Here is a 14,231-nt window from a genome sequence, read left to right as displayed (position 1 = left end):
TATGGTTAGCATGTAGTTATAGGAAATAAAATCCACCCTGGCTTCCCCTCTGATTTCTGATTCTCTCCTTCAGGTGCTCCACCCGCTCCAGCAGCGCTTCCTCAACCTCATCAACCAGGAGAACTTCGCTCAGATCAGCCAGGAGGAGGCCGTCAAACGGGAAATCGTCGCCACGTTAGAGGCGCTGTGCGGCATCGCAGAGGCGACGCAGATCGACAACGTGGCCTCGCTCTTCTCATTCCTCATGGACTTCCTGTCCAGCTGCATCGGCCTTATGGAGGTGAGAGAGGGCGGGGAAGGTGAAATGATCACAGAGAGAGATTGTTGAATGTGTGAAGCTGAAAGAAAGACAAAAACAGATCTTCAAAGACTCACCTGATTTGATTCCTTAAATATCTTCATGAGAGTCAGATTTCATCTCCTTGTTGTCCTTCTGTCCCTCAGGTCTACAGCAACACGCCCGAGACAATCAACCTCATCATCGAGGTGTTTGTGGAAGTGGCTCACAAACAGATCTGTTACCTGGGAGAGGTGAGTGGGACCGCTTTGAACAAGGACTGAATGATGTACACGATGAGTCAGGTCTTGATAAAGGGAACCCCAGCTGTTCTTCAGGTCTTCTTCTGTGTCTGAGACGTTAACGCTCACTGTCGTCTTCTCCCTTCTCCTGCAGACTAAGTCCATGAAGCTGTACGAGGCGTGTCTGACGCTCCTGCAGGTTTACTCCAAAAACAACCAGAGCAGGAAGAGGAGCGACGCCACTGCCGAGGAGGACCAGTACCAGGACCTGCTGCTCATCATGGAGCTGCTCACAAACCTGCTCTCCAAAGAGTTCATCGACTTCAGCGACACGGGTGAGTCAGCAAGAAGTCTCTGTTTCCTCAAATCAATAAGAAGTAGAACTCTTGACTTGTTAGACTTGAAGGCGTCCCTCTTACCCTTGTTCTTGTCTTAGATGAGGTGTTTCGAAACCAGGACCAGGGAACGCCGGCGTCTAGTCGGACGGTATCGGCGGCAGATGTGGTCCTCTACGGAGTCAACATCGTTCTTCCACTCATGTCTCAGGACCTGCTCAAGGTGAAGATACACAACATGGATGTGTTAACTAAAACCACAGTGTCCCTTATCAAATGTTATCTGTCACGGCCAAATTCCACCAGATCCGTGTCCGGTCCGTCTCCAATCCTTCACAGCGCCAGATCTGATAGGTTCCTATTCTAGTCAATGTGTTAACTTCCACTGGATCCGCTTGTGTTTTGGCTGCGTCTCTGATCCAGCAGGTTGGAGCCCTCTGGATCAGATGGAGCTGGACAGGAAGTCAGGTTTCACCAAAACAAAATGAAAACATCCGGTTAATTTTCAGAATAAAACACTCTGTGTTATCACCAGATCGTATTTCACTTAACTACAACAACAAACCAAAGTCATGATGAGCGTAGCCAGGCCTGGAGTCAACAGGTCAGAGGTTTTCAGAGGACCAGAAAGACAACATGGATGAGGAGAGGAGGAGGAGAATCCTTGATTCAGTGATTACCACAGGAAAACCTCGGTCACATGACTCCAGCTGTCTGGCGGTCCTGCTCTGTGCTGCGAATCAGAGACAACTGGACACGGATCTGGTGGAAGTCCAATGGAAGAATACTCAAACATAGGGAGCTGGTTTAGCTCAGTTGGTAAAGCAGGCGCCCCGTGTACAGAGACTACAGTTCAATGGTCTCAGATTTGAGTCCAGGTCCTTTAGCTATGCCTGTCATCCCCCACTCTCTCTGCACACATTTCTCTTTTGTCTCCATCTGTCCTATGAAGACTAAAATATGCAGTTTGGGGACACACAATGGCGCTACCCACATGTGGTGGGTGGAGCCAGAGAAGTGTCAATCAAAACTTGGTAGAAATTAGAAATCAGAAATCAGAAGACAGCATCATTATCTGTACTTTGATTAAGGTTTAGTTCAGGACCGCCGGACTGCAGCGGATCAGAGACGGACCAGACACGGATCTGGTGGAAGTCCGATGTTAGGATGAGGTTTAAGGACTCTTTAAGTGTTCATCGTCTTGACTTTGTCCCTTTTATTTTCCAGTTCCCGTCTCTGTGTAACCAGTACTACAAGCTCATCACCTTCATCTGTGAGATCTTTCCAGAGAAGATCCCTCAGCTGCCTGAAGACCTCTTCAAGAGCCTCATGTTCTCGCTGGAGCTCGGCATGACCTCGTATCCTCACAACGTGTGTTTGTGTCTACACCCACAGATTTGATGAGGCTTTTGTTTTATAGTTTTTCATACCAGAAGGGGGAATAAAAACACTCCCTCACTTTCCTGCCCTTCTTCTAATTAGGATATAAAATATAACTTAGCTTCCCCTCCTCCTGGGTCAATTAACTTTGGCTTATTTAAACTTATTTTGTAGAAAGACTCACTAACAGTTGTTGCATTAAGGTGTTAAAAACTCATTTTTCTATCTCTACTGAAACACTATCTGCACAAGTAGAGAATAAGGTCATATCCCAGGGACTTCTCTTCAAGTAAATCCTTTTGAAGCAGCTTTAACTAATATTTTCTGACTTATTTAAAACAAGAAAACTCTGAGGAGTGGAGACGATTGCATCAGAAAGTTGTGAGCTGTGAATCTGAAGTGGGAAAGGTTGATAATAAATATTTGTCTGTGGCCCAAATCTCCTGCAGCAGAGGTGAATCCCTCCTGATGGTGGGAAACAAGGTTTCTTGTATTCAGGGTTCAGATCTTGTTAAATGTTACCTCGTGTGTCCTCACAGTTGCAGCTGTAGGTCGACAAAATAAAAGCTCACTGTCGTGCAGTTTGTGTTTTTCCTTAACGTGTGTGTTCAGGATGAGTTCAGAGATCAGCCAGCTGTGTTTGGAGGCTCTGTCTCCTCTGGCCGAGCAGTGCGCTAAGAACCAGGAGAAGGACACGCCTCTCTTCGTCGCTACACGTCACTTCCTCAAGGTACAGCGCTCACATGTGATTTATTTTAATGCTGAAATGCAGAGCTGTTCTTTAAAGAAGCTTTTAACACTTCTTGTCTCTGTGCTCGGTGCCTCCAGTTGGTGTTTGACATGCTGGTCCTGCAAAAACACAACACAGAGATGACGGTGGCGGCAGGAGAAGCCCTCTACACACTCGTGTGCCTGCATCAGGTGAGAACACAACGCCTTACAGCTTCTTTAACACACTCCAGTTAATCAGCTTAGTCTTAGAATAATGATCCACTTCATATTAATAACTGAAAGCTAGATATCAACCCACAGAGAGACGGGCATCATCGCTCAACATCCAGTGATGCCTTGCTCACCCTGTACAGGAGCCGGCCTTCGATGAGCGGCTGTTTTGAAGTCTGGGTCTAAACTCCCCGATGGTTTGATCAAATGAAAAGTCCCTTCAGGGTTAAATGCGGCTCATTGAAGTGGAAAATTGATGTGCAATTATACTTAAGTGTGTGAGTAAAAATAAGCACCGCTGAGCTGCTCTGTAAAGCAACAGGAGGCAGAACGTTATGTTAATGACAGCTCACACCCTCATCGACATCAAGCGACGTGACTGAGGCTCAGAGATGAATGTATGGAAACACAGTGTGAGATTTAAAGGAGCAGGCTGAATTCATTTACTAAGAACAGGAGACTTCAAGAATATCCAAACCTGACAGAAATACATCACAGAACCTTTAAAGAATGAGTTCCTCGTTTAAAACAAGACATTAATATTTCTTCTTTCATGCAAACTGACCAAAAAATAAATAATTATCAGATGGATGATGTATAAAAATAAGAAATCAAAGTGTTTTAGTTTAAGTTGAACAAAGGAAAATAAGGTGGGATTTTCTTATTTAATATTCTGCATTTAATATTTTAATTTAAGTGATTATTATCTATATAATTCATGTTTTGTCCCTATTTTTTTATGAGCAATTATCAAATTAAAGCTAGGGTTGGTAGTCTCGGAAAACCAGCATGAATTTGAATGTAGCTTTTCCTCATGACTCCATCTAACCCCTCCCCTCCTCCCTCGGAGCTCCTCCAAAACGACACCCCCCCGCTCACATGCATGAGCGCCGCTGATTCTCGACCATATGATGGTGACTGATTCAAAACCGGTCCTCACCAAAACATTATCATAGTGAAAGTTAAAAACACCAACAAACATGGCTGCTGTTAGTACTCACAACTATCATTCTAGCATTATCCAGTTGTACTGGTGACACGATATCAGGAGAAAAGTTATAACACATATATAACACTGTAACAGCTCTACTGTTTGTTAAACGTGTTCAGTGTAGATGTTCTTAATTCCTACAGTGTTGACGGTCAGTGAAGGCATCAGGAGAGGTGTAGAGTGTGTGAGTGGGAGAGAGGAGAGACAAGAGGAGAAGTTCTTCATTCATTCAAACATTGATTGTTGTTTTGTTGGTTGTCGTGATCACGGCCGACAGTGACCGGTTATTAAAGCTCAACGTGTTCACGAATCGGCTCGTCATCACTACAGCGTCAGGACGGACGCTACAATAAATATATATTTTCTGTAGGACTTACTGAACGTCATTAATTATTCTGCTTGTTGGTGAGATCTTTTTAGACTCTGATCCGGACTACAGTCCTGAGCAAAGCACCTCATCAGGTCAGAGGGGACAGGCCCGAGGACGAGCGAGAGGGGCAGTAAATAGAGTCAGGGGAAGCAGAGGCAGGAGACGGGGACTCGGAGGAGTGCACGCCGGGGAAATGTACGCGCAGGAGGAGGGCTGAACGGCTGGACGGGATTTGATTGGTTTTAAAATTTGGGGAGCCAAAAAACAGTGATTGGTTGGTGTTTTCCCAGGTTTACTCCGGCTGTAGATAGCAGTTTTTTTCACTCTTTTTTAGGAACACATCATGTAATGATTACCATCAGGACATAAAGATCATTTTAACCAGTATGACAAAAAGTGGATCTAAATCTGATTACCAACCCCAGCTTTAAGATCAGCTTATATTTGATTTTTATTCACATCTGAATACATCGTTAGATCATTTTCACTTGATGTCAACTTGTCATATATATGACATTTTTACTATTCAGAATATTAATTTTAGACATTTTTAGGGTTTTATTTAATAATAATTATTATTATTAATAGTTTACTATTATAATTATTGTTATTGTTGTTGTTGTTGTTTTTTATATTAACAGGAAACAATGGTAGACATTTTTTCAGATACCTTGTTTCTTTTATTATGACGGAAATGTATTTATTGGGATAAACCCCTTGACATGTATCATCTCGTTTTAGAGAGGGTCTCAAACAGACAGTCACAAAAAAATAACAGTACAATTCAAAATATACAACAAAGCATGAATAATTCAAAAGAAAAAAACCCACGGACAAACAGAGAGACAACCAACTTGACAATGACAACAACAACAACACAACAGGGGTTGGCACAACCTTAAACAAGGCACAATCAACAGGAGCAAAATAAAATAAAATTCAATAAACTAAAGGAGCATTGATTAAACACAAAGAAAATAATAATACTCATAAAAAAATGAATGAATAAATAAGTAGAGGAACGGTGAGGGCTTTCCTAGAAACATAAACAGTTTGTTTTGAGATGGGAAACAGAATTTTTAAATAAGGGGAAAGAAGATAAAGAATGAATATTAAAGGTAAATTATTCCATCAGAAGGAGCCTGAAACAAAAAAGCTTTTTTACTAACTTCCTCGGCTGCAGATGGTTCCATCAAAAGAAAACGATCTGAACTTCTTCATGAATAACTTAAAGTGAGAGGTATTAAATCATATTTCAAACATTCAGGATAGTTCAAATGAAAGCATTTAAAAATAAACTGATACCAGTGAAAATATTATGAACTAAAAAGAAGTCCAACAGGTCATGATGTGGTTGAAAATAAACGCCTCACTGCCATCTAGTGGTCATTCAGTGTCATTACAACTAGATGTTACCAGCCAGGGCCCAGTCGTAAAAACATAATCTGATCAGGTTAGGATTGTTGGATCAGATCTTAAATCTTAAAGTTTGGATTGTTTGAAAGAAGAAAGAGAGATTACATGATCAGGATGAGATCAGGTGATCCAGTCTTGATTTTTTTCCTCCTGATAAAACCTCCCACATGGGTTGTTAAGGAGTTTTGAGAAGGGTCTGGATCATGTGGATCCCAAAAAACTGGATAATCCTGATCCTAGCAGACAACTGGATTCAGAACAAAAGAGCTCCAGATTTATAAAGAAGTGGATTTACAAATCCAGATCATTCTAGTCCAGATTAAAGGGACAGTTCAGCTTTTTGAAATAAGGTTGTGTGAGCTTCTTGTCAGTAATTGCAACATGAGGTGTTTACCTTATCTAAATACACTGGGTTAGATAATGAAGGGGAGACTGAGCTGAAATAACAAACTCTACAGACCTTACTGTGTCTGCAGGATAATTTTAGGCACTTGGTGATTAGAATTCTGTCAAACTGAGATGCAAAGATGTCAAAATTCACATGATAACAGTGCACTGGGAGAACTTAAGATGCCTCATGCATCATAGACCTGATAAATTGATCAGTGTGCTGCAGGTGGAACCACATGTGTGACAGCATAGCAAAGCTCATGTAACACCACTTCAAAAACTCTGAACTGTCCCTTTAAACCTTTGCCCGGTGGACAATATCTGCTCTCTTCTGATGTTCTGTTTCCCTCCTCTCCTTCAGGCGGAGTACTCTGAGCTGGTGGAGACCCTCCTCTCGTCGCAGAGAGACGCCGTCATCTACCAGCGGCTGGCCGACGCCTTCAACAAGCTGACGGCCACCAGCACGCCGCCCACCATGGACCGCAAGCAGAAGCTCGCCTTCCTCAAGAGCCTGGAGGAGTTCGTGGCCAACGTGGGCGGGCTGCTCTGCGTGAAATAACCACTGGAAAATAAACCGACGCCGCCTCAAATCATCGTTCTGAAAAAAGCAACCAATCAAAGACGACCCCCCCCCTGCTTCGTCCCCCTAAGAACTCTGGGTAGAGGAAGCGACGGCTCGAAGCCTCGGAGGAACTCTTCGTCTCTCTACCGGCGGGGGAATCATCTCATGCCTGAATGTTCATCCTCCTGGTTTCTTTCTTTATTTTAAACCCTCTACCTGTTGGCCCCGCCCTCCAGCGTGATTGACAGGTTCAAGATGATGATGATGATGATGATGATGATTATAATGATGATGATGATGATGATGATGATGTGGAGATTGAACTGCTTAGCAGACTGGATGAATGTTGCCTGAATGACGGAAGCACTGACCATCATGACCACGAGAGGCGGAGCAGCAGCTGACGTGTGGAGGTGACCTCCTCCACGCCTCCCTTCTGCTGCCACCTGGTTTACCTGGAGGCCGCCAGAGCACGCACACACACACACACACACACACACACTCACACACACACACACACACACACACTCACACACACACACACACACACACACAAACACAAACATACACGCGCACACACGCTGAGTGGCATGAGGGTGAAAAGTTTTAAAAACTGAAGGATTTTTTTTAAGTGTGATGTTTTGAATTTGAAGGTATTAGAGGAGACATTCTGCTTCAAGAATGCAACACACACATTTGACAGTTTCCACTCTCACACACACACACACACACACACACATGGATGCACACACTCGGCCTACAACCCTCCCCAGAGTGCCTTTGTTTTGCTGATTGTTCAGTGTGAGTGTGTGCGAATTACATCATACATCGACCGACAGCACACGATGACTGTGCCTGTCAATCGCCAAGAATGAGTTGCATGCACACTCACACACACACACACTCTCTCTCTCACACACACACACACACACACACACACACACACACACACACACACACACACACACACACACACACACACAAACGCTAAAATAAAATGCACACATGTGAGAACTGTTACCGCATCTACACCGGTGAGCTCAGCCTCAGTCTGGCTGTCTTCGGGGGTTGCCCGGCCGCACCGCTCGGCCGCAGCGCTGGAGGGCGGTGACAGAAAACCAAAAGCAGATTGTTCCATTAAAGGATGTACATATATATAAATTTTTCAAATCAGAAAGAAAGAGAAATGTATGTTCATAGAAACAAAAGCAACATGACTGAAATGTTTTTATATGCCTGTAGACAGCAGGAAGAGTTTAATGAATTCAGCTGAAGAGGGAGCAACTTTCTCTGTGTTGACCTTTTTTTGCAGTTTGGTATTTTTGCTCTGTTTGGATTGTCGTATAATGTTTGGCCCCTCCTGAGAGTCGAGGGCCTCTCCCCGGGATCAGGAGAATCGGGCCTCCTGAGGATCAGAAGATTAATTTTCAGTCGTATTTTTCTACAGCAGCACATCCACCGTATCACTCTTCGACACACACTGGATTCAAGCAGAGACTGTTGGACAGCAATAACAAACCAAATCCAAAGGAACAGAGCCACTCGTCAGAGCATTATGTGGGAGACAGATTCCTCACGTTCACAGCACTATCCTGGTTATTGTAGAACGGCTGTTTTAATAATGAAGTGTAAAAGTGTACATAAAGTTATTGTATAAAATCTTCTGGCCTCTGAACTTTATTTTACATTCACCCCGTCTGTTGAAATGTCTTTTATCTACAGTCATGGCCAAAAGTTTTGAGAATGACACAAATATTACATTTTCACAAAGTCTGCTGCTTCAGGGTTTTTAGGTGTTTTTGTCAGATGTTTCTATGGTATAATGAAATACAATTAGAAGCATTTCATAAGTATCAAGACCTCTGCAATTCTCCCTGGCATGCTGTCAATCAACTTCTGGACCAAATCCTGACTGATGGCAGTCCATTCTTGCATAATCAATGCTTGGAGTTTGTCAGAATTTGTGGGTTTTTGATTGTCCACCCGCCTCTTGAGGATTGACCACAAGTTCTCAATGGGATTAAGATCTGGGGAGTATCCTGGCCAAGGGCCCAAAATCTTAATGTTTTGTTCCCCGAGCCATTTTGTTATGACTTTTGCTTTATGGCAAGGTGCTCCATCATGCTGGAAAAGGCATTCTTCATCACCAAACTGCCCTTGGATGGTTGGGAGAAGTTGCTCTCGGAGGACGTTCTGGTACCATTCTTTATTCATGGCTGTGTTTTTAGGCAAGATTGTGAGAGTGCCCACTCCCTCGACTGAAAAGCAACCCCACACATGAATGGTCTCAGGATGCTTCACTGTTTTCAGTGATGATCAAGCTGGTATGACAGTCTAAATTTAGTTCCTAAATAGTCTAATGTGTTCCTCTCAGTAGAAGTCTACATTGAAAGACCAGCAGTCTATGGCTATCCATAAAATCATCTCTTACATGCTTCAAAATGATAGAAAATTGATTATAGAATAATGCAACCACAGATATAAAGCACTTTATTAGTGCAACCAAGTAACAATGATGGCCAACTCTAATCTCAGCTTTCTCTTTTCTCAAAAAATATAAAATTAGCTCAGAAAAAAACAAAAGAACCAGCAAAGGAATCAGGAAGCTGCCTTACTGAAATAAATAAATAATAATAATAATCAGAGGATAAATTGACCTAAATAGAACAGAATTAGGGCTGCACGGTGGTGCAGTGGGTAGCGCTGTTGCCTCACAGCTAGAAGGTTCCTGGTTCAAATCCCCGGCCTGTGTGGAGTTTGCATGTTCTCCTCGTGCATGCGTGGGTTCTCTCCGGGTACTCTGTCTTCCTCCCACAGTCCAAAAACATGTTCACCAGGTTAATTGATCACTCTAAATTGCCTGTAGGTGTGAGTGTGTGCGTGAATGGTTGTCTGTCTCTCTGTGTTAGCCCTGTGATAGGTTGGCAGCCTGTCCAGGGTGTACCCTGCCTTCCGCCCGAAGCAAGCTGGGATAGGCTCCAGCCCCCCGTGACCCCTAACGGGATAAGCGGTCAAGAAACGGAGATGTTTAAATGGGGATGTGTTTTTTTTAACCTTGTCAGGTCGTACGCAGTCATGTTGGAATAATTTTCCAGCACAATTTACTTTTTCTCCCATTTTCCAGGTGTTTTCCAGGTTTTCCAGGACGCGTGGGAACCCTGAATAATGAAGTTATTGATTGTGGCTGCTTTTTGATCAAAGAGCATCAAACATTTTAAGAGTAGGCTTCAAACTTGATGCTATTAAAATATGACAGTTCCCCATCTAACGGAGCCGGAAAGAAATTTCAGAAAGGGATTCTGAATTTTTGTTTATTGATTGAGACAGTTTTAGTTGTCTTATTGCAGTTATAACAAAACAAAAGAAAAGTGTAGCAGAAAACACATTTTATTTCAGGCCCATTAAAGCTAGGGTTGGAAGCATAGACTGTTTAAAATATGGACGTAGTATCCGTGACGTCACCCATCTGTTCCTGAGCGCTGTTTTGAAGCCAATCGACGGCGGCAGCCATATTGGAAATGCTGAACTCAACCAGGCAGAGTGTGGCGAAGTGTGAACCTCCTAGCCAACAGCTATGTGTTCCCGACCGGGAGTCAAGTCAGTCATGTCCTTATTTGGGCAAAACTGGTAGTCTTAATATCTTCTGAACCGTAACGTTAGAAAAAATTGAACCCCGCACAGTGTGTGCCGATAGAGAGATTAGCTTCGTAGGGCCAAGACGTTTTTTGAACCAGGCTGTAAACATGTTTATTAATGCTGCAAAGATCGTCTTTTTCCCATTCATGTCTAACCCTAACCCTAACCCTAATCACAACCCTAACCCTAACCTTAACCCTAACCCTAACCCTCACCCTAATCACAACCCTAACCCTAACCCTAACCCTAACCCTAATCACATCCCTAACCATAACCCTAATCACAACCCTAACCCTGACCCTAACCCTAACCCTAATCACAACCCTAACCCTAAACCTAATCACAACCCTAACCCTAACCCTAATCACAACCCTAACCCTGACCCTAACCCTAACCCTAATCACAACCCTAACCCTAATCACAACCCTAACCCTGACCCTAACCCTAACCCTAAACCTAATCACAACCCTAACCCTAACCTTAACCCTAATCACAACCCTAATCACAACCCTAACCCTAACCCTAACCCTAATCACAACCCTAATCACAACCCTAACCCTAATCACAACCCTAATCCTAACCCTAACCCTAATCCTAATGGCAACCCTAACCCTAACCCTAACCCTAACCCTAACCCTAATCACAACCCTAACCCTAACCCTAACCCTAACCCTAACCCTAACCCTAATCACAACCCTAATCACAACCCTAACCCTAACCCTAACCCTAATCGCAAACCTAATCCTAACCCTAACCCTAATCACAACCCTAACCCTAACCCTAACCCTAATCACAACCCTAATCCTAACCCTAACCCTAACCCTAATGGCAACCCTAACCCTAACCCTAATCACAACCCTAACCCTAACCCTAACCCTAACCGCAACCCTAACCCTAACCCTAATCACAACCCTAATCCTAACCCTAACCCTAATCACAACCCTAATCCTAACCCTAACCCTAACCCTAATCCGACCCTAACCCTAATCACAACCCTAATCCTAACCCTAACCCTAACCCTAATCGCAACCCTAACCCTAATAACAACCCTAATCCTAACCATAACCCTAACCCTAATCACAACCCTAACCCTAATCCTAACCCTAACCCTAATCGCAACCCTAACCCTAATCGCAACCCTAACCCTAACCCTAATCACAACCCTAATCCTAACCCTAACCCTAATCACAACCCTAACCCTAATCGCAACCCTAATCGCAACCCTAACCCTAACCCTAATCACAACCCTAACCCTAACCCTAATCGCAACCCTAATCGCAACCCTAACCCTAACCCTAATCACAACCCTAATCCTAACCCTAACCCTAATCACAACCCTAACCCTAATCGCAACCCTAATCGCAACCCTAACCCTAACCACAACCCTAACCCTAACCCTAATCGCAACCCTAATCGCAACCCTAACCCTAACCCTAATCACAACCCTAACCCTAACCCTAACCCTAACCCTAATCGCAACCCTAATCGCAACCCTAATCGCAACCCTAACCCTAACCCTAATCACAACCCTAACCCTAACACTAATCACAACCCTAACCCTAACCCTAACCCTAACCCTAATCACAACCCTAGCCCTAACCCTAACCCTAATCGCAACCCTAACCCTAACCCTAATCACAACCCTAACCCTAACCCTAACCCTAATCACAACCCTAACCCTAACCCTAATCACAACCCTAACCCTAACCCTAATCGCAACCCTAACCCTAACCCTAATCATAACCCTAACCCTAACCCTAACCCTAATCACAACCCTAACCCTAACCCTAATCACAACCCCAACCCTAACCCTAACCCTAACCCTAACCCTAATCACAACCCTAACCCTAACCCTAACCCTAACCCTAATCCTAACCCTAACCCTAAATACAACCCTAACCCTAACCCTAACCCTAATCGCAACCCTAACCCTAATCCTAACCCTAACCCTAATCCTAACCCTAACCCTAACCCTAACCCTAATCCTAACCCTAACCCTAATCCTAACCCTAACCCTAATCCTAACCCTAACCCTAATCCTAACCCTAACCCTAATCGCAACCCTAACCCTAATCCTAACCCTAACCCTAATCCTAACCCTAACCCTAACCCTAACCCTAACCCTAATCCTAACCCTAACCCTAATCCTAACCCTAACCCTAATCCTAACCCTAACCCTAACCCTAACCCTAACCCTAATCCTAACCCTAACCCTAACCCTAACCCTAACCCTAATCCTAACCCTAACCCTAACCCTAACCCTAATCGCAACCCTAACCCTAACCCTAATCGCAACCCTAATCCTAACCCTAACCCTAATCCTAACCCTAACCCTAATCGCAACCCTAATCCTAACCCTAACCCTAATCGCAACCCTAACCCTAATCCTAACCCTAACCCTAATCCTAACCCTAACCCTAACCCTAACCCTAATCCTAACCCTAACCCTAATCCTAACCCTAACCCTAACCCTAACCCTAATCGCAACCCTAATCCTAACCCTAACCCTAATCCTAACCCTAACCCTAACCCTAACCCTAACCCTAATCCTAACCCTAACCCTAACCCTAATCCTAACCCTAACCCTAACCCTAACCCTAATCGCAACCCAAACCCTAACCCTAATCGCAACCCTAATCCTAACCCTAACCCTAACCCTAACCCTAACCCTAATCACAACCCTAACCCTAACCCTAACCCTAATCACAACCCTAACCCTAACCCTAACCCTAATCCTAACCCTAACCCTAATCCTAACCCTAACCCTAACCCTAATCACAACCCTAACCCTAACCCTAATCGCAACCCTAATCCTAACCCTAACCCTAATCCTAACCCTAATCCTAACCCTAACCCTTATCGCAACCCTAATCCTAACCCTAACCCTAACCCTAACCCTAATCACAACCCTAACCGTAACCCTAATCGCAACCCTAATCCTAACCCTAACCCTAACCCTAATCGCAACCCTAATCCTAACCCTAACCCTAACCCTAATCGCAACCCTAATCCTAACCCTAACCCTAACCCTAACCCTAATCACAACCCTAATCCTAACCCTAACCCTAACCCTAACCGCAACCCTAATCCTAACCCTAACCCTAACCCTAACCCTAATCACAACCCTAATCCTAATCACAACCCTAACCCTAACCCTAACCCTAATTGCAACCCTAATCTTAACCCTAACCCTAACCCTAACCCTAATCCTAACCCTAACCCTAACCCTAATCGCAACCCTAACCCTAACCCTAACCCTAATCCTAACCCTAACCCTAAACCTAACCCTAATCCTAACCCTAACCCTAACCCTAATCGCAACCCTAACCCTAATCGCAACCCTAACCCTAACCCTAATCACAACCCTAAGGGTTAGGGTTAGGGTTAGGGTTAGGGTTAGGGTTAGGGTTGTGATTAGGGTTAGGGTTAGGGTTAGGGTTGTGATTAGGGTTAGGGTTAGGGTTAGGGTTAAGGTTGTGATTAGGGTTAGGGTTAGGGTTGTGATTAGGGTTAGGGTTAGGGTTGTGATTAGGGTTTGGGTTGTGATTAGGGTTAGGTTTAGGGTTTGGGTTAGGGTTGTGGTTAGGGTTTGGGTTGTGATTAGGGTTAGGGTTCGGGTTAGGGTTGCGATTAGGGTTAGGGTTAGGGTTGTGATTAGGGTTAGGGTTAGGGTTGCGATTAGGGTTAGGG

The 14,231-nt window shown here is 44.1% G+C and overlaps 1 protein-coding gene across 1 annotated transcript in view; it reads left to right on the top strand.

Annotated features, from left to right (window-relative positions):
* xpo4 (exportin 4) overlaps window positions 1–7,422 on the top strand; it is an 84,009-nt gene extending 76,587 nt beyond the window's left edge. The window contains exons 17-24 of the mRNA XM_034693793.1: window positions 74–280; window positions 445–531; window positions 674–854; window positions 956–1,077; window positions 2,082–2,212; window positions 2,847–2,964; window positions 3,063–3,155; window positions 6,705–7,422. Of these exons, the coding sequence (XP_034549684.1) occupies window positions 74–280; window positions 445–531; window positions 674–854; window positions 956–1,077; window positions 2,082–2,212; window positions 2,847–2,964; window positions 3,063–3,155; window positions 6,705–6,902 (1,137 nt within the window). The 3' untranslated portion in view covers window positions 6,903–7,422. The remainder of the gene's footprint in view (window positions 1–73; window positions 281–444; window positions 532–673; window positions 855–955; window positions 1,078–2,081; window positions 2,213–2,846; window positions 2,965–3,062; window positions 3,156–6,704) is intronic.
* The last annotated feature ends 6,809 nt before the right edge of the window (window positions 7,423–14,231 follow it).

The sequence above is a fragment of the Notolabrus celidotus genome, chromosome 10 (genome assembly GCF_009762535.1).
Source record: "Notolabrus celidotus isolate fNotCel1 chromosome 10, fNotCel1.pri, whole genome shotgun sequence".
Taxonomy (NCBI): domain Eukaryota; kingdom Metazoa; phylum Chordata; class Actinopteri; order Labriformes; family Labridae; genus Notolabrus; species Notolabrus celidotus.
This window is presented reverse-complemented; position numbering and strand designations above follow the sequence as displayed.